We start from the raw sequence: 26185 nt of genomic DNA, 5'->3' as shown, positions 1-26185 counted from the left end.
TGGTGGTGGAAACATTATGTTTTGGGGCTGTTTCTCTGCTAAGGGTACAGGACGACTTCACCGGATCGAGGGGAGGATGAATGGGGCCATGTACCGGGAAATCTTGGGTGAGAACCTCCTTCCCTCAGCCAGGATATTGAAAATGGGTCGTGGATGGGTGTTTCAGCATGACAATGACCCAAAACATACAGCAAAGGCAACAAAGGAGTGGCTCAAGAAGAAGCACATTAAGGTTATGGAGTGGCCTAGTCAGTCTCCAGACCTTAATCCTATAGAGAACTTGTGGAGGGAGCTGAAGCTTCGAGTTGCCAAGCAACAGCCTCGAAATCTTCAGGATTTGGAGAGGATCTGCAAAGAGGAGTGGGCCACAATCTCTCCTGGGATCTGCGCAAACTTGGTGACCAACTACAAGAAACGTCTGACCGCTGTGCTTGCCAACAAGGGTTTCTCCACCAAGTACTGAGTCATGTTTTGCTAGGGGTGAAATACTTATTTTCCTCAATAAAAGACAAATAAATGTTTAAAATTAATATAATGTGATTTCCTGGGATTTTTTTTAATATTCTGTCTCTCACTGTTAAGATGAACCTACCATGAAAATTATAGACCGTTCCTTTCTTTGTAAAGGGTCAAACTCACAAAATCACCAGGGGGTGAAATACTTATTTTCCTCACTGTATGTGCCATTTGAGACTCGAGGACACGTCATGCCCCTAAGGTTATAAACATTCTCAGCCATTTTCAGTTCAGGATTTTAGCAGAGGAATATACTCTACTGGATTGGGACTTATAAAATTGGATGAATGTCCATGTTGGGTGAAGACCTTACAAGAGACGATGTGTGTGAAATTCTAGTGGCCAACAGTTTTGGGGTTTCTGGGCAGCAGCTTATGACGAATAAGTAGCAGGAACTAATAAGAGCATTAAAGAATTTTCTGAAGAATCACAGGGTGAGCTAAACTGGGCAAATGAGAAATGCACTTCCAGATAAGTTAGGATGAATGAAAGGCAGAGAAAAATAAAAAATGCAGATTAGCAGTCGAAAACTTGCTAAATGTGCAAAAGTGATTTAAGTTGAACATATACAAATTTGAAAAAGTAAAGTTTGCTAATAGAATCTCGATATTTTGATATTATGTCATATTTTTGGATCATTGTTGGATTCGTAATCACGTAATTAAAAGTGGATCCAAAATGAATACATACATAAATAAACACCAGTTGTTTGCTGCAAAAGTTGTCATTAGGTTTGAAGAGAAGTCAGTGAATCAAATTGACCATGTGTATATATTAGGGATATTCAATACTCGATAGTCACTGATACTCATACCAAGAACCAATACCACTGGTACTTTTGATAAAAAAAACTTCAAAAAACAAAAAACGACAATGACAGATCATTTTAAAGTAAGACCTTTATATCTGAAAGTAACATTTTTCCTTAAAATTGCATTAAATTAATAGTACTTTTCCATTCTATGGCACCATATGGTGTAATTAAAAGCACTATATAAAAAGCAGTCCATTTACCATTTCTTCCCATTTCTAATTTATAGTTCCTGATCGTAAAACAGCCACAAGAAGGCGGCCTAATACTGGTATCTTTGCAAGTACCAGTACCTTGAAATAAGGCCATATTGTATATACAGAGAGAGAGATTTTGTTGTTGTTTTTGTTTTGTTTTGTTTTTTACTATGTTTTTAGCTTATCTAGCCACATCTTTCGTCAATATTCTTTTGTGTACATGCCATGTAACTTAGCATCTGTTTGGCAAAATTAGTGCGTATGATTGCTGTTTAAAGTATTGCATTTGTCATATTGCACTGAACAGTCTTACCTGTTCCTTTTTAATAAGTTTACATTTCTTGCTCTATAATCATTACACTGTTCTTGACTGAGCTCCAAATTGGACCGCCTAAGGGGTCTTTCAATGTACATTTGTGTGCATGTATGACAATAGATATCTTAAGGGAAGCCAAATTTCCTTGTTTATTCCCTCCACAATTAGGTCATGTTGACATCCCTGTTGATTTGTTTGTTTGTGAGCAGGATTACACAAAAACCTCTTAAGTGGTATCCATAGCTTTCTAGATGTTGTGGTAAATCCAGCTGAAAGTCCAGATATATATATTTTTTATTTTTTTTATTTTTATAAATGCCATTTTCTTGGTTTTGTCACACATGACAAAAAACAGGCATATGTGGAATGTGGGAATCTTTGACTGTGTGCAATTTGATGCTGATCCAAATTAGGATTGTTAAACCTTGGCAGAGATCTGTGCCCCACTGAGCGCCAGCTTAGTTTGATTGTTTTTGCCGCTTGGCTCTTTTTGCCTCCGTATTCAAAGATAAATAGAGAAAGCACAATGAAAAGATAAAGATCAGGTGGCGTTTCTCAAGGCCAACATACAAAAATTTTACACACTCAATTTAATCGATGTGCACGTGATTTGGCAATGTGAATCTCACCGTGCTGCACACAAATAATTAAATAATTTAAATCCTCCATCGTGTTAACGTTCAGTAAGCACATTGAAATAAGTGCTGTTTGTCACTGCCCCGCAGACCTGCACTGTTCAACAGGGATCATTAATTCAGCGAACTAAAGGCCGTCACATTGCTTGAACACTCGGCTGTTTGTCTCTGAGACGCCACTTTTTCAGATTTATCTTATAGGTTAATGCACTCATCCTAACCCTGTGATATCATTTGTCTTGCAAATAATCTAAACAGAAGATTGGTTAAGTGAATGCAAGTGAGTTGTAAAGGAAGAGACAAAATGAAGCGAAAGGATGGCTCGACTGCAAAAACAAGACAGTTATTTCCCCTATTGACTACATACAATTAGCCTCTCTAATATCGGAACCAAATGAAAGTGCTGCTAAGTGGTCATTTCTCTTTTAGATTGCTGCTCCTCTTTGTCTGTACTATCTGCCATATGGCAAGACACACAAGTATTCTGCCCCCCCCTCTTCTTTCAATTCAGAAGTCACACAGTCGGGCCTAACATTGAGCATAGTGTATTATATTGGATTTTGAACTGCAAAAATAATGATGTCCTTATTGCTGCTTTGTTCCTTTTATAGATGAAACATGTGGGCGCCTCGGAAGTACAAATGAGGAGAGCTGTCATTCATTTAAGCACACAAATCAGTAATTTAAGAAGTGAATTGTTCAACACACCGCTAATTGTTTGTCCTGTCACAATGTGCCCCACACACACTTTGATTGATTGATCAATGGTACCTGCACAGTGGTCAACATGTATAAGATAGTGTCACCCCCTTTCCAGTATCAAAATCCTCGAATTGGCACAAAAAAAAATAGACACAAATACTCAAAGGCTTTCTGTGCTGGTCTTCAATTGTAAAACAGCGCCCCCTTTTGTGATATTAACTTTTCAACTCAGGGTAACTACAAGCCACTCCATTGGCTTCGATCCCCCCATTACACACATGCACACAAATCCAGTCATTATGAAAATTAATCATGCAGCCAAACAAGGTCATCGTGCTCTATTAAATTTTGCTGTCTTCGTCTGCTGCTAATTTACGCCCGCTGTCATTTGTCTTCATGCATTTGTCTGCTTCGACTCCAGCTCCTGGCCTTGCCATCTTGCCAATGAATGAACAACAGTAAATGGAAATAGAAAACCACAGTCACTCTGACATAAATGTATGTCGTGCAAAAGCCAACAGTTGCCGGTGCCTATCGACCTTGCCTTTGAGATTAGCGCTTGTCCACATCTGTCACGTATCACCAGGCAGAAATCTATACCAGCCAAATGAATTGCTTTGAAATAAATGAGCCATTAGATTAGAAATTGAGTGCAGATTTACCTGTACAGATGACTGCTGCAGAAGAGGACGTCTGGGGGCTTTAGAAAGTGTCACTTTTATTGTTGAGTGACTATTCTAAGTGAGAAAGTAGAATTCCTTTTGGCCAGGCATCCTCAACTCTTGTCCTCCTGGGATGTGCAAAAGTATTGTCTAGAAATAACCTCTGAAAGTACTGTATATGAAGGCCTATATTATGTTTTTTATTATAGTTATCCCACTCCTCACTGACATGAGTGAAACTTCTTTCATATTGTTGACTGGCAGTCTGCAGCGTTCTTATTATCAAGTTCAAATTATCCTCTGTAGTGGTGGCGCGCATAGCCCTCATATTTCAGGATTCTTCTAATCTAGCCAATTGCATGTCATGTCATAGCTTGACGTAGAGCCAATCACAAGATGGGATGTATTGTTCAGGTGTAACGCTTCATATGATTGGCGGAGCCATGAAACATAGGAAAAGTAACAACCTTGTTTTGAAAATGTATCATGATACTCATGTTAAAATGTAATGGGAAAAAGTAAAAAGTAGTCTACAAAATAAATACTCAGGAAAGTTCAAAGTACTGAAAAAAAAATACTCGAAGATAGTTACGAAGTATTTGTATCTCGTTGTTTCCCATCTCTGTTGCTTTCAGTTGACAGTAAGTTGCAAAATGGCCACCCCCTGACTGGCTGGATTTTGCAGCTTAATTTATAATACTCAGTTCATGCCCTCAATTACTCTAAAAACAGTTAGGTACAAAAAAATAAAATAAAAATGGGACAAGAATGGACCGGCCCAACTTTGTGATTTTGTCAACCCAAAAAGTTGGATCAAATTAAATTACAAACCCACAAAGCAAACCAATGTTTTGTGTGATTTAGTGGGTTATTCATTTGACTCAACTTTTTGGGTTACCAGCAATTGAATAACCCAATAGAATTGGATCAAAAATTAACCGACTCAACTTGTTGAGTTATTTAACCCAAAAAGTTGTGTTGAATTAAATTAATAATCACCAAAGCATAGCCACTTTTTGGGTGTGTGTGTTTTTTTTTAATTATTATTTATTTTTTGTGGGGTTATTCATTTGACTCAACTTTTTGGGTTAATTACATAACCCAATTGAGCTGACCTAACTTTTTCAGTTATTTAACCCAAAAAGTTGGGTCAAATTACATTAATAACCCACAAAGCAATTAATTTTTGGGGGATGTTGTGTGGGTTATTAATTTGACCCAACTTTTGGGGTTAATTGAATAACCCGAGTGAATTGGGTACAAAATGATCCGACCCATCTTCTTGAGTTATGTAACCCAAAACGTTGGGTCAAATTAAATTACTAAACAACAGCGCAACCTTATTTATGTAGGTTGTTTGTGGGCTATTCATTTGACACAACTTTTCGGGTTGATTGAATAACCCAAAAAGTTGGTCAGTCCCTTTTTGACACAATTTGGGTTACTTTTTATCCAACTGTTTTTAGAGTGTAGTTTGCCTTCTTTTAAGAAAAATGGACAATGTAAACAAGTGCAACACTAACAGTATATCAGTGGAAAGGATAATGCTATAAAAGCACTGATGGCCTTTGTTATTGCTTTGGCTGGGTCTGACGAGAACAAGAGAGGCTGTTTAAATTTTAGATGTGGTTGTTGTCTTTCATGTGCAGCGTTCAAGTTCATGAGACACCATTTTAAATGCATTTGACGTACCATCAAAAGCACATAGCTCGCCATGATGTCCACTAGCCAGAAGCCGAGCTGCACTGTATTTGTTTATAGCATGAACATTTGGCGAGAATGTGAGGCACACAGTTACATTTCCTGTCATGTTCTGAATGAGATTTCGGTGCATGGACCAATATTTTTTTTCTTTCCTTCATACACAGCTCCCCAAATTGTCTCCTTTTCCTTCGACGTGGGAAATGGCCCAGTGGAGTTAACGGTGCATTCAGCCATGCATCTCAACGATGACCAGTGGCACCGTGTGATGGCCGAGCGGAACGTCAAGGAAGCGGTTCTCCAGCTGGACCAGACCTACCGTGTCTCTCGGCCGGCGCCTGCGCAGGGGCACACACGCTTAGAATTGTTCAGCCAGCTCTATGTGGGTGAGTACAGCAACCACGAGCAGTATGTCCACTTAATAACTGGTTTGCAAATAAAGGATAAAAACAAAGTAGCTGTGGACTCTTCTACCAAACGTTATGCCATGTCATTGGATGGAACATTTTAATGAAACGGCAGCACAGTATCATGTCTGCCTCACGATCTTAGCTCCGGCCTGTGTGAAATTTGCAAGTTCTCGCTGTGTTTGTCCATCTAAAACCATGCACTCTACATTGTCCACCTCCTGCCCGAAGTCAGCTGTGATAGGCTTCAGCTCTCTTTCGACTCCTATGATGACAGAAAATGGATGGATGTTAATTAAAATGCTTTTTGTACTAGCGTTATCTCTTTAAGACCACCCTTTATGTAGGGCACTGGGAACATTTGAATGTTTAATGCGTCTTTTCTAGTTCAAGAAGGCCCAGCCTCCAATAGAAATTCTCTCCTATGTGGCTTCAATTCATCTTAATTCAATGTTAATCCCGCTCTCTCAATCACATTGGAGCTTCATATTTAATCACACGTGCACACGCGCTTCCTCGGGAATTCATAAGTGATAAAGACTTTTTAATGAAGTCAGACATCCAATAATGCTGTATGTGGGCGCTGCGTGGGGGTGACTAGAACAAAATTCTGTCAGGATGGGGGAGCTTGAGGACCCAAATGCGGGAAGACAGGGCGAGGAGGCAGAGGTTCAACCAAAAAAAGGGATTTTAATTACTTACAAACAAAAGGTGATCTTCCAAATTAGACGATAAACCAAACTCGAACCAAAACATGAACCAAAACATGGGGGAACAACAAGGCAAAAACGAGCAGCATGACATGGGGAAAAACAATGAACCAACACAGACAGAGGGGAGACAGCAGACTAAATACACAGACACTAACGACACAACAAGACACACCTGGGCAAGACACAAGTGGCTGAGGGCACTGATTGGATCACACGAGGAAGGGCAGGATCACACTTAACAAGACAAGGAAGACACACAAGGAAATTCACCATGTGAGGTCACCTCTTTTGGTTTCAAAGCAGTGACTCACATTTATTTTTAAATAAAATAAAAGGAACATTGCACAAAGAGAGCCTGAGTGTCCCCCACAGACCTTAACAGATCATCCCTCATTTTAACACTGACTCATGTAACATCTGGTTAAAGAGGTGTGCTGGGTTCATTATGAGCCTAATTTGCTCGATTCCTTTTTGTATTATGTGGTCTCTCACTGTGCTTTCCTATTTCCTTCTCATTCATACCTTCAGTAGTTGAGAAACCAAACTTCCAAGCTGCAGTCATAAAGAGATTAGTGGCTAAATCATGTACTGAGGCAACTAACCACAAGATTGTTCCAAATTCCAATCAGTCACCCTACTGTACTTTGAGCCTCGCTCCTCATATGATTTCCTCAAAGCGTCACTTTCACAACCTCCTCACCCTTCGTTGTACCAGTTTGCCTCTTGGAGCATGTCAGTGATGCGAAAAGGGATTTGACATGGTGGAAATGCTCTTTGCAATTTGATTCCGTGTTACAAAGCTATAAATTCAACGGCTGCCGTATGGCACCTCATACACGCCAATTCATTTTCTGTGTCCATATTGGCCGGCTGTGCGTGAACGAACAGCTCTAATGGCACAAGAAATAATAGAGGAGGAATTAGGGGACGACTTGTACAGCCACAGAGCGGACAGCGTGTTCTGATCATCAGTCAAGCAAAAGAGCTATCCGGCATTTTTCTCCTCTCATAATTAAGTGGAAGCAAAAATAAGCACTGTTACATTCTACCCTGCGTTAACACTACATTAAAAAATTTCAAAATATTCAAAGCATTAAGAGGTCTACATAAAGCTCCTTTCAGTTAAAAAAAAAAAAGTAAGGAATTACTGTACTGCATTTTTGCTCTTTTTTTTTTTTACAATCCTGAGAGCGATACAAAAAAAACACAAGCTATGCTGAAGTGACCACATTCGATGCACTTTTTGGTGGAAACATTAGTTTGTTGAAGTGTGTACTGATGTGTTTGTGTTATATCACACCAAAACAAATTCCAGCTCCTTTATGTGTTCTAGTGCTATCTACATCTCTTTTCCTCTGAGTCAATATGCTCCTCATCAAGCGTTTGATTGCTTTAGTGTTTACTGCACAGTGGTTCATTTGCTTGAATGGCCTTGAAAGTGAACGTTTAGACCATCAACCTTCTGTCATTTACTTCACGCGGTTAACTTTTAGCTCCCCGATTCACTTAATACATGCATATAACTCGGAATCTCACATTTCATTCATTTAACCATCTGTTTGATGCCTCACCCTCAATTAATGTATTTATTTTTTATAATTTTTGCATGCTCACTTCTCTCTTCTGTTTTGGATGTTTTCTTGTCTCCTGTTTTTTTCTGGCTTCTGCCTGAACGGATCAACCTCTTGCTTATTGCTTCTCACTGCATGTGTGCGACACCCCGTCACAGGGAAACCAGCCTCACACACCTGCCAAGACAGTAGGTAACATTTAATGAGTGCAATAAAATGTGTCCGTGGCGCCAAGTGCGAGACATAATGGCACGTTAGACGCTCCAACTCAAATCTCACCTGCAGTTCTGCTGCATCTTCATCGCCTGTTGCTCTGTTAACATTAGCGAGGATGAATGTGCTCTTGCATTGATACTTGTTTTGATTCATGCTGCACTTCCCAACATTGACGTGAGGAATTACAAAACGCCCCTTCATTTCAATATACAAGTAGATTTTTCACGCAGGAATCCATCAAGCCCGAGACCACTAAGTCTCTTCTAACGAGGCAATACACTGCCGCGAACTAACAGATATCAAATCCTGTGCTGCAAAATGAGACCACGTGTGATAAAGGAAAAAAAAAAAAACACCTGCTGATTATAAAGGCTTTAGATATTAGGTATTTAGGTATTTTTAACCATTTGGACCTCCAAATGCAATCTAATCCAAAACAAATGAAATTTTAAAGAGCAACCCAAATAAACATAGCAGAGGTAAAATATTTATATCGATTTTCCTTATTTATGAATATTTTCATACCAATGACTTGGACTGTTTTGTAAAGTAGTAGTCTCAAACTTGCGGCCCGGGGGCCATTTGCAGGATCATATTTTGCGATTCCCTACTTGACATAAGAGTTAACATTAGTGCAGATTCCCTTTTTTTTGCTTATGTCGTTGCCTTGGTCGTTCAATTTATGGACAACCTAGCTCTCGCTCCTGACACAGCTTTTAGCAAAACCTAATTCTGAACTGTCACCGAGTTGGAGGAAAAGATATGCTGACACCCAGTCCCGGTCATGCCTTATTCAAAATATGCCATGAATAGAACGTTTGGCAACAATAACAACCAATTCCTCCTGTTTTGTTGTGGGTCAAAGTAACCCACTTTCAAGTTAATGAGCAACAAATATTTTTTGTTACGTTTAACAGACAGCAAAAAAAAAATTTGCAATGAAAATGAGTAATAATGAGCTATAACAATGTTTCTCTGGATGCTTTTGGAACATTGAAAATAGCCCAGGTCAAACTGACCCGACAAATATATATATATATTTTGTGATATGAAAATGAAATACATTAACAGACTATAGAATAATAATAATAATAGTAATAATTTCCATGTAGGCCTATGTGTAATGAAAACGGACAAAATAAGCTATAAACAACGTTTGTTAGGTTGTAATGGAATATTAAAAATTCTGGGTCAAACTGAACCATTTTAAGGATGGAATCGTGCAAATGTAGTTTTTGTTTAGAAACTTCTCATCAACAGAGAATTAAAATGGTTCACTTTGACAATTTCAATTAAAATGTTAAATGTTTATCAGAATGCTTTTGAAACATTAAACAGCCTGGGTCAAAAACTTAAAATGACCAAGTTTAAAGTCGAAGACTACAAATGAGTAATTTTTCGCCATGAAACTTCTCATCCATAGACAATTAAAATGGTTCATTTTGGCGTATTTGCATTGAAAACTGTTTATCATGGACTATATCAGAATTCTTTTGGAACCCCATATAAATTGAGTTTAAGACACTTACACTAAAATAATAGGTTCATCAAACAAGAGAATTGTGTGAAACTGGTTGACGAGTCATTTTGGTGAGAAATTCATAAAGTATGTCAAATGTGTCTTATTATCTTAATATTGGGATTAAAACAAAATCATGTATAAATAAATAATATGCAAATATTGATTGTTCATTGCACCATCAGATATACAATGATCCAATATTGACAGCATGCAGTATCTGTGTGTGAAAAACAACAACAATTTGTGTGTGTGTGTTCATGTGTGTGTGTCCACGTATTCTCCATCGGCCTCAGAGCCTTGTGTCCATTTAATCAAAGACAAGTTTGAAATGAGGTAAACAGGTGGTGGAACCCTCCAGCCAATCAATGGCACAAAATAGATTAATTAACAAGTGTTGGGGTGTGTATATGCGGGGGGGGGGGGGGGTGAAATCCGCTGCGGAATCAGAAAATGGATGAGGAAGAGTGTAAAAGCCCAGCTGCATCCAAACATGAATAATGCATGATGATAAAAAATGTATTAGTAATCTTAACATGGTAGTCTAGTACCTGTGTGGCTTACCTGTGTATGTGTGTGCGAATGTGCACGCATGTATGCGTGCGTCTTTAAATGGCCACTTCCCTGTAATTGAAGGGATACATCAGAGAGATTTTAATATCTAAAATGCCCCTCGGCTTTTGTTAACTGCAGAGCACTGTGACTGTTTACTGCGATTGCACTTTAAATCTATGCCTATGGGTGTCGTTTTATGATTGCGTTTATGGTTACATTCATTAAGGCACATATCAATCTACCTTAAACCCACTCTGCCCATGTTAATGAGCAGTTAGACAGTAACAGCACAAGGCCAAAAGGACGATGGATGAATGGCTTTGGAAGCCCCAAGGCTAAGAATGATGTTGACGTGGGCTGTTTAAGTAGGCAGTTGGAGGCATGCAGTGTGTAGTATGGAGCAAGCAAGGGTTGTGAATACATCTATGGGATTTTCATTAAGACATTGTGTTCATTAGACTGGTCCAATTAGTGAGAAATCAAACCAGTAGAAGGTTATTTCAAGAACAGCAGCTCAGTTGGAGAGATTCACATAAAAGCAGCAGTTCCTCCAAGCATTAAGATGGGAATGTTTTTGAAAGCCATTAAAAAAATATAACACTTTTGCATTCCAAATTACTTTTCTGACCCTGACTTCAATTCTTTCTTTTGTCGTTCCTGCTAACCGCTTCCACTTTGTGTGCAGGTGCCGCAGGGGGCCAGAGGGGCTTCCTGGGCTGCATCCGAGCTCTACGGATGAACGGCGTCACCCTTGACCTGGATGAAAGGGCCAAGGTGACGCCCGGAGTCAAGCCTGGTTGCCAAGGCCATTGTACCAGTTATGGCATGTATTGCCGCAATGGGGGAAAGTGTGTGGAGAAGTACAACGGGTACTTGTGCGACTGCACTGCCACTGCCTATGACGGAACTTTCTGCACTCAAGGTGAACAGAAAACATATAGAATCTTGAAGCGCCCAAATTTCCATCGGAAAAAAACTTGCATACACATACATACTTACATACACTGTACTGGCAATGTTAAATACAATTTAAACAACTTTAATAATTGTACATTCTGCAAGTGTCATCATTTTTGCTATTGATAGAGATTCACACTCAGGAATGACTTCACTTCTGGTGACATCTTATTCTATTTGTGTGCAAGCATAACAGCTAAATGCTGCTTCACCATGTTGCTTTTATAGCAGGTGTGTTGGACTCATCAGGGATTGTGTGCTTCGCTATTGTAAATGTAGCCCTGCCGCTGCTTGAAAATGGCATTGGATTGTCAACTAGTTTCACTGGTCATATCAGCTCTGGGTAACGATGACAGCATTAATGCGAATGCAATTGCCACGATATTGTCGCCGTCATGTTACGATATTAAAAGCAGTGCATTTGTTAAAAAGGTCATGTTTTTCATTTGTGCAGTTCCCTCCGGTGGTTAGTTATTTTAGTGCAGTTTAATTTTTATTTTGCACGTTTTGGACACCTATGTTTAAGACCCATGTTAATGGCCAGATGAAGGGGAACGTAATACATTTGAGTTACTCCACAAATTCACAATATGTGTGTGCATTAGCAAGTAAGTGTCTCAATATTTAATTTTATTACTAGGGGTGTCAGGCGATTAAAATATTTAACAGTAATTAATTGCATGACTTCAATAGTTAACTTACGATTAATCACAATTTTTTTATGTGTTCTAAATATACAATAAAAATGTACAATAATTGTTTTTTAAGTTTTCATACTCTTGTTCACAAAAAAGTGGAAAAATTATTAAACTAATAGAAATATGGCCGCATCTTTTAGTCATTGATACAGTCATTTTATTATAATTCATAAAATGTAGTTAAAATTAACCCTTTCGGACCCATAGATGATTTAGTGGACTTGATATATTTGCTATTGTCTAAACCAATAAAAATGCATAATTTGGATGATCTCAACACTTCTGGTTCATGATTGGATCCTAGCTAACCAATCAAAATTGCAAGTTGATTTGCATGATGTTCATGTTAAAAATGTTACATATACGCTTGGTAGGTTTACAACATGCCATACAATCCTGGCGTCCACTATAACAAAAAAAAACATGACATAACCCCCCACCCCACCCCCACTCCCCAAAAAAATATAATAATAATCCATGTTGTTCTTATGTGGGAAAAGAGTCAAATCAGTTTTTTTTTTTAAATCCCAGCAGAAAAAAAGCAGAAGGGGTTGTGTAAGACTGAATCGTGTTGAGGTCATTTCTGCCACTAGATGGCACAATTTTGTTTGTAAGACTTGATGACAGCTCCGTGCATTAAAAAAAAGACAGCTCAGTGCATTTTCCTTTTCATATTAAGAGCTATCTAATCTTTAACATGAAGTAACTTGTGAAATTCTGATTCTATTTTTAAAATTGTAAAATACAATTTGACCCCAATCTCCACAAATATATGCATTATTATTAAATGTATTACTGCTCAATTTTGACGTAGACGTGTCTCTGCGTTGCGACTGAAATGCACCCAGTACAGGTTTTCTAAGTAATTATAAGAAAATTGTAAAAAATGTGGCATTGAAGGAACTTTAAATTAACTCAAAATTAACGCACTTATTTTGACACCCCTAGTTATTGGTTATTGTAGGTCGTTTATGTACATTAAGGTGAATGTTACCTGTACTATTTGAGCTATATTTATAATTATGACCTAACATTATTGTGCTTTTTTTTTCAATACAATCTGTTTAAAAAAAAAATCGATTCAGTATCTTGTGCTTTTTTAATATTGCAAACCTCCCCATATTGCGATAATTATTGTATTGTGAGTTTATATTGCGATAATTTATTGTATAATGTATTGTGACGTTTGGATATCGTTACATCCCTAATCAGCTCAAAAAAATATTTAAATAAATATTTGGAAATACTTTCTTGAGCTGACCTTGTAACCTTTTTTACCCGATCGTTGAAACCACCTGCTTGTGTAGTCATTAGATGCTGCAGCTCCCAAATCAAGTTTTCAGAAAATGCTTCACAAAGAAGTTTGACGTCGACATCAGAGCCTCTGTGTGAGCACACAGTCTGACGTGATCCCCGACATGTGAATTAATTTATTTCCTAAAGCTTTTTTCCCCCTGTGGTCTTGGCACGGTGGTGACAACATGACAGGGAAGCTGTTTGTGTGTGCGTTGCAAAAAGTGTGACAGTGTCTGGTGATATGCAACCGCCTATGAGTTCTGTCACAAGCGATGAGGCATTTCGGGGCTTACAGAACTGAGATAACTATAAGCGTGTATGTGTGTGTGTGTTTTTGCACACAAAAAAAGGGATCACTCCACTTTTGCATGTTGCTTTGTGTGTGTGACATCCATCCAATCTTTCCTTCATCTCATGTATTTGCTTCTTTTTTCTTCTGCCCTTGTTCACTGATTTCCTGTCACTCTTTAGTCATGTTTCCCCCCTTCTCTGCTTTTCTCATTCTTTTTTCCACTATTGTTTTCTCCCCTGGCTGCATCCGTCTCACTTTTCTCACTACACTCTTGGTACCCTTCTGTCCTTCCTTCCCCCTCACCTCCTCCATTCTCTTTACTCTCCTGCTTCTTTGCCTTAAGTGGCAAATCAAGGATCTGAACTTTTTGTGTGTGCAACAACAAAACATAAACCGAGGACATCCTGTATTATTATTAAAATCAACATAAATAGTCACATACACGCTATCATTTCTTCTTCATCTGTATTCTTCGTATTTTATTGATGTGTTCAACTGAACGTACAGATTTGTAAACTGTTGGAACAGATTACTAAACTGGAAACAGAATAGTTAACTGAGAACCGATTAGGAAACTGTGGGTAAAGATTACTGAAGTGTGGGAACCTATTACTAAATTTTAGGTACAGATGACTGAATTGTTGGTACAAATTAATGAACTGTGGGTACCGATTACTAAACTCTGGGAGCAGATTATTAAATTGTTGGAACAGAGTATTAAATTGTGGGTACAGATTAGTAAACTGTGGGTACAGATTTGTAAATTTTCGGCGCAGATTATTAAATTGAGGGAGCAGATTATTAAATTGTGGGAACAGACTAGCACTTTTTTTTTCTCATACCATGGCACCAGAGGGGCTCCGGAAATTGGTCTGTTAATTAAAGTGTGTTGAAATCATTCAGAATCAATATTCGTAGATGTCAATATAATACCTATTTAAAGGTGGACCATGAGGCATACCCTGTAAAGGTAGCTGTTGACTCTCATGACCAGGTAGCAAGTTCAATGTAGCAGTATTAAGGCCTAGATACACCAATCCGAGGTCGGGAGTCAGACAGTGTTGGGCCGACGGCATGCGCCATCTTATCAGTGTATAAATTACTGTCGTGAAGTCGGATCGAGTTGGAACACGTCGAGGGGGGCGTTTCCAGCAAATTCAACATGTTGAATCGGCGTCGGGGGCATTTGATCACTTTGATTGGCTGTTAGCTAGCGAATCAGCGCACGGGGCAAGAAAAGCAAGTGACAACGCGGATAAACAGTACTCAACTCAACTTAACTTTATGATTTTTCAGGACAGCACACGTGAATAGTCATTTAAAAAGTCCTTATTGTATTTTGGAGGTCGGTAAATGACACAGCATAGTGACAGTTTGGACGACTTCAAAGAAGGTGGCTTCAAAGCTGTGATCGATGTGGTAAATAGACATCATTAAAATTTAATTTTGTTTTTTTTGTTTTTTTGTTTTTTAAATCGTTGCCGTTCCTCCACCTCGGCCCGACGTCCTCGGAGCGTCCAAGTAAGCACAGTCAGGCGGTAGCAATTCAATCATAGCGGTGGACTCACCAGCGACATTCCAGGTCTCCGTCAGGCAGAGAAAATCCAAGTTGTTGGAAATGAAAAACTCCCTCAAAATAAACGCTTTGTTTGTCAATGACGGCACATTTAATGGCGCGATCCTTGTGGGAGCAGCAGGGGTGCATGGCCCTTCCGTCCGTCGGTCTCAAGGAAGCTCCTTCAGAAGCTGGAGGTCGGCACCGCGCCCAAAACACGTAGGGCAGCACAGCCGAAGCTTTTCGGGTGAACTGACGATCGGTAACAGCCAGGAGTTGACATGGTCCAGGGTACGCCACAGCGGAATACATCCACGCATTCGGGAACGAGAAAGGGAAGCCGCTGTCAACACCGGTATGAGTTGTATACGTTTTTATAACCCGCCCCAGTAAAGTGGTTGCCGGTTGCCTTTAGGAATAATGATTACCGCCGCCGATGGTACGGAGGAGAATTACTTCTCGTGCATGCGCTGAAGGTACTTAATAGTCGGCAAGTATTTATGTCATTTTTCTATGCGACGTGCCGACGTCTGAGCCGACGCCACAGGGGGTAGACGTCCGTCACATTTGGCCGATGTCGGATTGGTGTATCTAGGCCTTTACTGCTAGCTCAACAACTCAATACAGGATCAACTAAGCACACCACAAAAGACATTCTGACCCTCAAAGGCTGTCTTACTTAAGCACAAATGGACCTCAAGTATTGGTCATTTAAACAAACAACTTCCACTAACTTTGACATAAAAGTACCACATAATCATTATTCAAATTAGCTTTACGAGCGTTAATGAGGGTCTGTAGTGCTAACGGACAACACCGCAACCCAGCAGCTATTGCAGTGCAGGGTCAGCAAGTAGTGTTTGTGTGTCGGGTTTCTAACTGGCCAATATAGACACAAAAGTCCAAATAATGCTTCTCAACTCTGCAAGACAATATGAGGGAATAATAATAAAATGCATGATAAATACAGTGCTACTATACCGAAGGTGAATTTTTGTGGTGCCAAGAGTAAATTTAGGGTGTGAATAGGCCTTGCTTTTCTCCTCATATTATTTTCTCCTCTGTATACTTCCAAAATGTAAGATGCATTACAAAAGTCTGAATAAAGTTCACTGTATTTCCCTGTACTATCATTATTATTATTGTTGTTATTTTTATATATTATAGTTTCAGACACACATACAAACGCACTTACACAAAACTTTCCTGTAACCTGCAACTGACTTTTCTCATTTCCTTTTGTGCTTCCAAGTAGTTTATGTCTCGGTACTGAAACGAGCGAGCCACTCTCCTATTTTTTCCAGGCCCCACATAATCCACAGTGCACATAGAAAACAGCAAAATGGTTTTCAGTTGGACTTAAGATGAAATTGGATTCAGCAGAGTCAGAAATTTGTACCTTAGACTTACAATGAAGTAGCATGAGTGGTTACAAAAAAATTTAATTAACAGAAAAAAGCAGCAACTGAAATAATTGAACAATTGAAAATACTTAATTTTCATTGCACCGATAGTGGAGAGTGGAACCTTAAAAGTCGAACACAGTGTGCCTGTTTTGTGTTGCTGTGTGACTAAAAGGCTTATCGTAAAAAGTTCAGTTGCACCTCCACACTGGCGCGCACCTGACAATTTAGTGACATAAAGTAGACAAAATTTTAGACTACCTACAAGCAGGTCTAAGTTGTGGCTGTTGTGGTTGTTCATCCTATTGAATTTCCTTTTAAATGTACTTTGCGCACAGCAATCTCCTGCATCTACATACCATGTAAGCTACACGGCATTCTCTCTGCTGACTTTAAAGGGAATAAGGAGAGGGGAGGATCGACTGCGTTCATCTGCGTGAATCCAGCTTGTGGAATGACTGCACTGTGCCATTTGGCAACTTGTCGATTTAACATATGCATTGTCCCCTCCACAGATGTTGGAGGCTTCTTTGAGACGGGGACGATGATCAAGTACAACCTCCTCCCGGAAGGTGCAGCAGGAGCCATGAAGGACTCCAAGGTCCTCGCCAGTCACCTGACTTCGCAGGAAGTCAACTCAACCAAAGAGGAAGTGACGTTTAGTTTCAGTACATCAAGTGCACCGGCTATTTTGATGTATGTCAGCTCCAGGACAGAGGACTACATGGCATTGGTGTTAAGGCACAACGGTAAGCTCCAGTCAGGAGATTGCGCATACATTATTAAACAATGTCAAGGTTTTCCACGGGTCATTAAAAGGCGTTAAAATACATTAAATGGGTTTGCTAAAATCAAGGCCTTAAATTGAATTAAGAGGCTTTAAATATGTTGAGAGGCATTAAAAAGTTAAATACTTGTTCATGCTTTATTTTACATACAACATTGCATAAATGAGTCACTAAAATATAATTAGGCAAAAAAATTATGAGATGAAAAATGTATGTATTTGTGGGGACTGGTGACTAGCTAGTTGTAATTTACAATGAACAAAATGGACTGGAGTCCACAAGTTGCTTCATGATACCAATTGCTCTGAATTTGAAAATAAAAATGTAGTGTTCCTGTCACCAACGTCCACTCCAACATGAAACAATAATGCCATCTAGTAGCAGAAAATTACCTCAACACAAATCTATGACTCAATATTTTGCACTCCCTTTAACCGTAACTGTTAACTCTAACTTTATGAATTACTTACTATATAATTACAGTGTCAATTAAATAAATGATACAACCACATTTGTATTTGGTAACCATAATTGTCCACTTTTACGGTAATTAACAGGAGTATGAAAAACTTGAAAAATATATTTTATTGTACATATATAACAGATATAATGTGCAATTAATTTAATTGCATGTTAACTATGTAAATCATGTGATTAATTACGATAATTGTAATCGACCAACACTCCTACTATATAAACAGTATAGGGATATGTATATATGTATGTATGTATGTATGTATGTATCACTGTCAGGGGATAGTGATGGTTGTGGAAGTGCAGAAAGCAGGGCGAGGAGGCAGAGGTGTAGTCGAAAAAGGGATTTAATTAAACCAAAAACAATGAGGTAAACGAGGCAAAAGTGGGGGGGAACAACAGGACAAAAATCCGGCAGCATGACAGGGAGAAACAACAATGGATTGACGCAGAGAGAGGGAAGACAGGAGACTAAGGCCCGTCCAGACCGAAGCAAAGCCGGCTACGTTCCTCAAACAAATCTTGTACACACAGAAGTATTTCAAGACTTGCGTGTGTCCAAAAGTAGATGCTGAGGACGTTTAACGGCTGTAATGTATATACAAAGTCTGGAGTGGCGCTGTAGCGCAGCCACAGGGAGTTAACAGAAAGCGTAGAGAAAGAATCAGCGAAGAAGACAAACATTTTTTTCCCTAACTTTATTGCAATCTACAATGCAATGTATCAAAACAACATGAAAAAGACGAAAACAGGAGAAGCGACAACGGCGAGTGATTCAAGTACAACATGGCTTGTTGAACATGGGAATAAAGAAGCAAAATGTTTTGCTGCAAAAGCATAAACAAGCCAAGGAGGCTGCGCAAAACGACTACGACACGGCTACCCGCCATTATTGTTGACAGACTGGCGGTTCGCGCATAGTCAAGCGAGAATTAGAGCATACGTCATCAATCTGCGACAATGCGTCGTCATCGAGCTGCGACCATTACGTCATCACTGTATCCTGCATATGGTGTCTAGACGGACGTGTACAGGGCACGTTTTGAAATCTTTCCCCTCTGGAGCCCGGTCTGAAAAGTGATCGGTTTCAAGCTCCGAAACCGCGCCATCGTGAGGACGAACGGCCTAAACGGTAAGAAAATTGTGAGGATACATTGAAACTGGCTTTTGCGTGGACAGGGCCTAAATACACACACACACTAATGACAAAACGAGACACACCTGGGGCAAGACACAAGTGGCTGAGGGCACTGATTGGCTGACACGAGGAAGGGCAGGATTACACTTAACAAGACCAAAGGAAACACACAAGGAAAAACAGAACACAATAGAGCATGACGGAAATTTAAATAAACATGACAAAATCAAACAGAATCCAATGAACCATGACAAAAGAAAAAAGACCTAACCCAAACCTTGACAATCAGTGGAGAGCGGTGACCTTTGAGAGTGGGCATGCTGGAGTGACATATATGCGAGCGCCCACTACAAATTTTGGGATGTTTTTATTATTCATTTTAATATTAAATATTATTTAATTATTATTTTTTATACCACTGTGTAGGTATAAAAATTAAAGCAGAAATATTGAGGACTGACGCAGGTTGATGCACACACACTGTAATGTAACCAGCTCCGTGGTGAGTGAAATGACATAATCACTTGCTCACAAATTTGCCAATACGTTGGAATTTACAGTATTTGGAACTGGCCCGTGCCCACGAATTATGGCACAAGTCAACACGAATGAGTAGTGGGTTAAAAATGACCGGACAAAGTTTTGTCTAAATTGCACTGAAACAAAAGGGCAGCGGAACAAACACACAACACAAGAGGTACAGGGGCTGGCTAAAAAACGAACGAACGACGGGGGGGAAACACACAAACAGCCAGATCATCCCGACCTAACCACCAGCCTTTTAAGCTGTGGCCACTAATGACCACAGCTGGTCCCGCACCTGAAGCCAGTACGGCAAGCGCTCCTCCCTTGCCCTGATTGATGGACAGACTGGATGGAGTCACCGCATCCACCACTCATAACTACAAAAAAAAAAAAGGCCACGAAAGGTTTCATCCAACAATCAAGTTTGCTAACCTGTGGACAGCCAGCTAGCCATTTATGCTTCTCGTACGTCCTGGCTTGAAAGTCACGGACGAAATTCTTCCCCGTTTTCGTGATGATTACTTCAGTAGGACGACCGCTTGAAATTATATTCTTCTTTTCCTCAAAAGTTCTCCGGAAAAACGGCACTCATTGTGACTCAGCGATGAACTGAACCACAGACTGTTAACCGCAGAACATTTCAAATAAGCCTATTATGCGCATGTGCGTTGTAGCAGATAAGCTGCATCCCTGAGAGCTTTTTTGCCATTCACAACACGCACGTACAGTCAACAGCCTCTCGGAACTGACACAACTTGATATCTCATTGCGCATGCGCGAAACAAGCTGACGGCTTTTCAGCTTTCCGCGATGAAAACAGGACAAATTACACAGGAATTTAAAAACAAAACAGTAGAATTAAGGTATTTTATAATAGAGGACACTGACAGATAAATATTTTCAATGATTTTATTGAAGGGCTTGGGCATGCACTGCATTTATAGCTTATATTGACCGCTCACCACTGGTATATATGTATGTATGTATGCATGCGTGCGTGCGTGCGTGCAGCTCAGCACTCAAGTTGAACACATGTTGAAGAAACCCAATTAATGATCTTGGCTGTTCATCTGAGAGCCACTTTAATTTGAACGTCATGCAATGCAAGAGTTGTTTTCTGTTTTTCTTTTGAACAGTGTGTAATGACAATAAAGGCTTTTCTGTTCTGCTGTATTCATATTCTGCCTTTACAGAGATAGTAATGCTTGTGTTAGATTGAAAAGATATTCATTGAACAATGCATATATGGCCATGGTAGTTTGCAGTAGTGCAAAAAAGCACTGCATCATACCGAGAGGTGATTATTTTTGTTTGATACATGAATGGGAATATTCTTTGTAAAGGTAAAATTATTGAGAAAAGTGTATCTTTTCATATGGAAAAATGTGAGGACAATAGGACTATTTTTTCAAGCTCCACCCTCTTGTACCTGCAGGTTCTCTGCAGGTCCGCTATAACCTGGGAGGCCTGAAGGAGCCATTCGCCATCGATGTGGACCAGCGCAACCTAGCCAATGGACAGCCACATACCATCAATATGTCTCGTATTGACAGGAGCCTCACCATCCAGGTACCGATTGTACAGAAACACTCAGTTCCACTAGTCTGTTGTTTTAGCTTTTGATTAATGTAAGAACCTTGATAAATGTGAGCGCAAAAGCGCACACAAGCATGATGCTTGTGTCCATGGTGATGCTTGGTGAGCCTGCTGGGAAGATGACACCGCCTGCCCTCTGCCACTTTTAATCCACTTCCAGTAGACGGATTAGAATGCTTTGATCGGCGTGTGAGTGTGTGTGTGTGTGTGTGTGTGCGTGTGTGTGTGTGTGTGCGTGCGTGCGTGCGTGCGTGCGTGTGTGTGTGTATGTGTGCATGTGTGCAAGGTTTGTGAGAAAGTTCCAGGACTACAGGCTGTCACTAAAGATACATTTTCAAGTCTTTCCCAGCCTTCTCTGCCACATATTCATGGACCCGTGGGAGTATTTTTCCAGTTTCGTCCGCAGCTTTGTTATCAAGGCCATTTTCATGTCATCTGTGTTTTAAAAACAGGTCTACTTGACGACAACCTTGAACTTTGGAAAAAAAGAGAAAAAAAGCACTGACAGCAGTCCTGGAACTTTTCTGACACACTTTATATATAGGCTCCAACACCAACCGTGGTACATGTACTGCATGTAATCTATTTATGGCAATATACTGCTGAACTGTGTTAACTTGCAGTTCCTAATACATTACCTCCAATGCAATGTAGCCTCTAAGAACTATCATTCTCACTTTGACAAGAGTGAGTAAGTAATAATTTCCCAAAAGACTTCTTTGACATCTCATCTGCAGCATCATCTTATTCATGGTCTTTTCAAACAAACACTCCGCATGAAGTCTGCCGTGTTCGCCATATGGCACAGTAAAGGAAAATATATCCCTCTGACCTCCCAAACTGGAATTTAGATTTGATTTGATTTGGCTGTCAAAATAGCAGAGGGAACCAGCAGTGCTCCTTATTTATGTATAATATTTTAAAGAACAAAACAGAAGAAGATAGACTTGAAAAAAGTAATCATGGTTGAAAAGGATGAAGTTTATTGTCTTTGTTTATTGTATTGCTTTCATTCTTTTGCACTAATATTTGTACATTACAGTTTTTCTCCATAGGTTAGGCACATTTATTGAAACTGAGATGACATTTTCAAAACTGCAAGCTCATTTGGCCAAACAGACTTACATTTGTGCACAACCTACCCGTTCATTAGCAAAAGCACATATCTATCCCAAAACTAGTCACACATGCTTCACTCCAAGTTCCTTTCCCAAACAAGGAGTCAGTACTGTCACAACTGCAAAGATCCTTCTCAATTGCCTCGGCTCATCTGCACTTAGTGCTTTTGCCAAAAGTAACTTGGATGATTTTGTACAACACCATGGATCATCTGCAAAAGCTCATATCTCTCACACAAAACAGCTCACCTATGTGTCAAAATCAATTTTCTATGTCATACAAGTAGTCAGTGCCACCAAAATGCACCGTCCCTTTAGCATTCTGTGAGCACTGCAGGTCAAAATCATTAGATGTTTCTTCACAACAGCTAACAAAATACAATTATATATAAAACTGAGGGAAAACAAGGATTTTACAAGAGCAGTTTTCGAAGTTTGCTGTTTGACATACTCACAGTCAAGGAAATTGCAACACTTTTTATTGACACAAAGTTACTTACACATTAGAGTGCAACAAAAGAAAGTGTAATCTGAAATCTGTGTATTCATGAAAAACTAATAACTAAAATTATACCTAGCACACAGCGTAAATGAAGAACCGCCTACTGTAACACTTTCATTACACAGTAAATTTGACTCTATTTAGAGTGGGATCAAATAGACTAGTTTTAGAGTAATATTTACACTTGGACGAGTGTAAAATAAAGAAGTGAAAAATAAATAAGTAAAAGTCACTCAAGGGTTGAGGAACAAACTCACGACCTTCAGCTTTGGAGACAGCCAATCGACGCCCTGAGCAACAGAGCTCCTGCTGTGTGTTACTGTAGTAAGTATATCGCTCGTGTCAGCTGGAATCTTCACAACTCCGAGACCAAAAACATCTTGGAGCTAAGCAAACAGCAGATGTGGCGTAGCTCAGGTGGTACTGCGGCCGTCTCCCAACCTGAAGGTTCCTCAACCGTTTAGTGACTTTTCTTTTTCTTTTCTGCAATTCTTTATTTTACTCTGTTCCTAGTGTAAATGTTACTCTAAAACTGAGTCTATTTGGTCCCACTCAAAATAGAGTCAAATTTACTCCATAGAATTTACTGTGCAGTCATTATCGTAACCTTCCTCCTCTTGACTATCCATACGCTGCTCTCTGTTTTCATCCACGTCGCAGCAATGCAACGAGGCGGAAAAAAATGGCGTGAATGTCTCAACCATCCTCTACACTGCATGATCCCCTGTGATATGCTGGACTAATTTTGACACTTGAACAGATGATTTTACATATTATGATTTATAAAGCGAATATAAAGCACTTTATGTTGCCTCACATTCACACACCAGTGGTCGGCTGTTGCCATGCAAGGCGCTGCCAGATCCACTGGGAGCAAATCAGGGTTCGATTTCTTGCACAAGAACACTTCGACATGGTCACCACAGGTGAGAATCGAACCAACAACCTCACGGATGGAAGACGACCACTCTACCACTGAGCCATGCCGCCCCTAATACATTAAATAGCATATTCTAAACAGTCACAACATTAGGAATAGTGCAGCTGAAATATTTCTAGATATACAAAACGCATGATTGAAAAGGCCTTTCTGACCTTCACTATCACCATCATCATTAATATATCTGTAAATATTTGATTATTGATGCTCTTGTGTTGGATCTCATTAGGTTGTTCTGGCGCACCTTATGTGTGGCTACTGAGTGTATATGAGACACAAGGTGTTATGATGTGTGTGATTTAGTATAGCATTGCAAATCAGTGCAATCCAATGGAGAAGGCTATAATTAATGGTTATTTTCGCAAGTGTATATATTTTTATTCATGCATTATTGTGTCTTTAGCCCTTGCTTCTCTAACTTATTGCATGCCCAAAGATTTATGAAGGCATTGTCTTTAGCACCTTCATTCACACTTCAGTGAAATACTCTTGACAGGAGGAAAATTATACCAAAATATCAAATCCTGCAGCGGCTGATTACCCAGTGGGGAGCACTTCAGCATCACACATCCCCTTTTCCACAGATACACACACATAAAAATAACAGATGTAGCAAAAGTACTCACATTCTGTGTATTTGCAATGAGAGAGAATTAAAGTCACGGCATCCTGCTTTGTTGTAAAATAAATTCTGACAGGATAGTCAGGAATGAGCTGACAACAAGATTAACCACAGCTGGTGATAACTGGGAAAATGCACCTGAATCTTACAGTTTTTAGACTAGTAAAAGACAACATATTTGCCACAAATAATTCACGTAGCCAACAACAAAAAAATTACATTGAATAAGGCAATGGATGGGGAATATCTTGTATATCTCAATCAATCAACATCTTAATAGTGATAAGGAGTAAAGAATATAAGATACATACCCCTAAAAAAAATTAACAAATAAATCTAAAAGTACGTTATAGAAGTATTTGTGCTGCGTTAGCTCCCACCACTGAGTTTTTTTCTCCATCTCCTCATAGTGGCTTAGTTGTTTCTGGATAAGCCCATGAATGTTTAGCCCAGTATTCAGCCATTAGCTTAAACATCCCCAGTAGGTGAAGTTTGGATGAGCATTAAGAGACACCATTGGGCACAATGTGGTAATTTGGGAGTTTTAAGAGAAAGATCAGCAAAGCGACTGGAGGATGTTTAAAGAGAGAAGGAAGAAACTGCAACTTAGACAATACTAATTAGAGAATACTAATTTAACTCTTATATACTTAATTGCTGTTTTCAGTGTATTGCAGGCCCGGACTGAGAAGGCTGGACCAGCGGGATTTTTCCCGGTTCACCGCCAGGGGGCCCTGTTTTTTTCGGCCTGCGAGTTCATTTCAAAGCAGCAATTTAAGTGCTTTTGGTAGAGACTTAGCCAGAACCAGAGTGACGTATTTGGAGTGGTCTGCATTTTCCCGCTTGATTGGCCTGAATTATGCACCTTTTGGCTGCCATTTTGTGCAGAATGGATCGTACGCATTTTTGAAGCAAGCGCCCAAGCGCCACACTCTCTCTCGCTACCTCTGCGGTGACAGCCGTGAGCTCTGTCACTCTGTCTCCCCTACCCCCACCCTAGCCAGGCTGCTGGCCGACACACAGCCAAACTAATTAAAAATACACTGAGTGTCTGGACTCTGAAAATAAAGAAAGACAGATACCAGAAAAGAGTGGTGCAGAAAAGCATCACTTTGTCTCTCTCTCTCCTTCTCCTTTACTTCCCCACCCTCGAGAGCGCCCGCTGGCCGACACTACAGCCAAACAAGACACTCGTAAAAAAGTCAAGTCATATAGCAGAAAAGACTGAGAAAAGGCGATATTAAAGGAGTGGAGCTGACACGCCAAATGCGCACTAGCTCAAATGTATAAATCATTGCAGAGCCCTATAGAAGTGCATGTGCCTGATGGAGAAGACAGAAAGCAACACCAACACAAAAACAAACAAAATAATGTGCAAACAATAGTCCAATAGATTGTTTGGCTAATCATTTTTCTACTAGTCATTTAATATTGTGGTATTTGTATTTGTTAGGAACAGTAGATTACATTGAGGTAGAAAAACAACATTCTACCCCACTAGAAGGAAGAGATAAATAATAATAATAATACATCAGATTTATACAGCGCTTTTCTAGACACTTAAAGACACTTTACAATGGAATGGATACATTATTCATGCACTTACACGTTCACACTCTGGTGGCGGTAAATTACAGCTGGGGTAGGCTGACGGAAGTGTGGCTGCCAGTGTGCGCCTACGGCCCCTCCAATCACCTGCACCATTTATACACCAGTGTGAGTATCACTGGAGGCAATGTGTGCGAAGTGTTTTGTCCAAG

At 39.7% G+C, this 26185-nt stretch overlaps 1 protein-coding gene across 2 annotated transcripts in view; it reads left to right on the top strand.

The window, feature by feature from the left end:
• cntnap2a (contactin associated protein 2a) overlaps window positions 1–26185 on the top strand; it is a 340351-nt gene that overhangs the window by 297416 nt on the left and 16750 nt on the right. Inside the window, exons 19-23 of one of the 2 annotated variants that reach the window (XM_077553951.1) lie at window positions 5708–5926; window positions 8390–8419; window positions 11207–11443; window positions 17238–17471; window positions 21083–21216. In XM_077553951.1, coding sequence (XP_077410077.1) covers window positions 5708–5926; window positions 8390–8419; window positions 11207–11443; window positions 17238–17471; window positions 21083–21216 — 854 coding nt within the window. The remainder of the gene's footprint in view (window positions 1–5707; window positions 5927–8389; window positions 8420–11206; window positions 11444–17237; window positions 17472–21082; window positions 21217–26185) is intronic. The other variant, XM_077553952.1, reaches the window with a different exon arrangement.

This window comes from Vanacampus margaritifer, chromosome 20 (genome assembly GCF_051991255.1).
Source record: "Vanacampus margaritifer isolate UIUO_Vmar chromosome 20, RoL_Vmar_1.0, whole genome shotgun sequence".
NCBI lineage: Eukaryota > Metazoa > Chordata > Actinopteri > Syngnathiformes > Syngnathidae > Vanacampus > Vanacampus margaritifer.
This window is presented reverse-complemented; position numbering and strand designations above follow the sequence as displayed.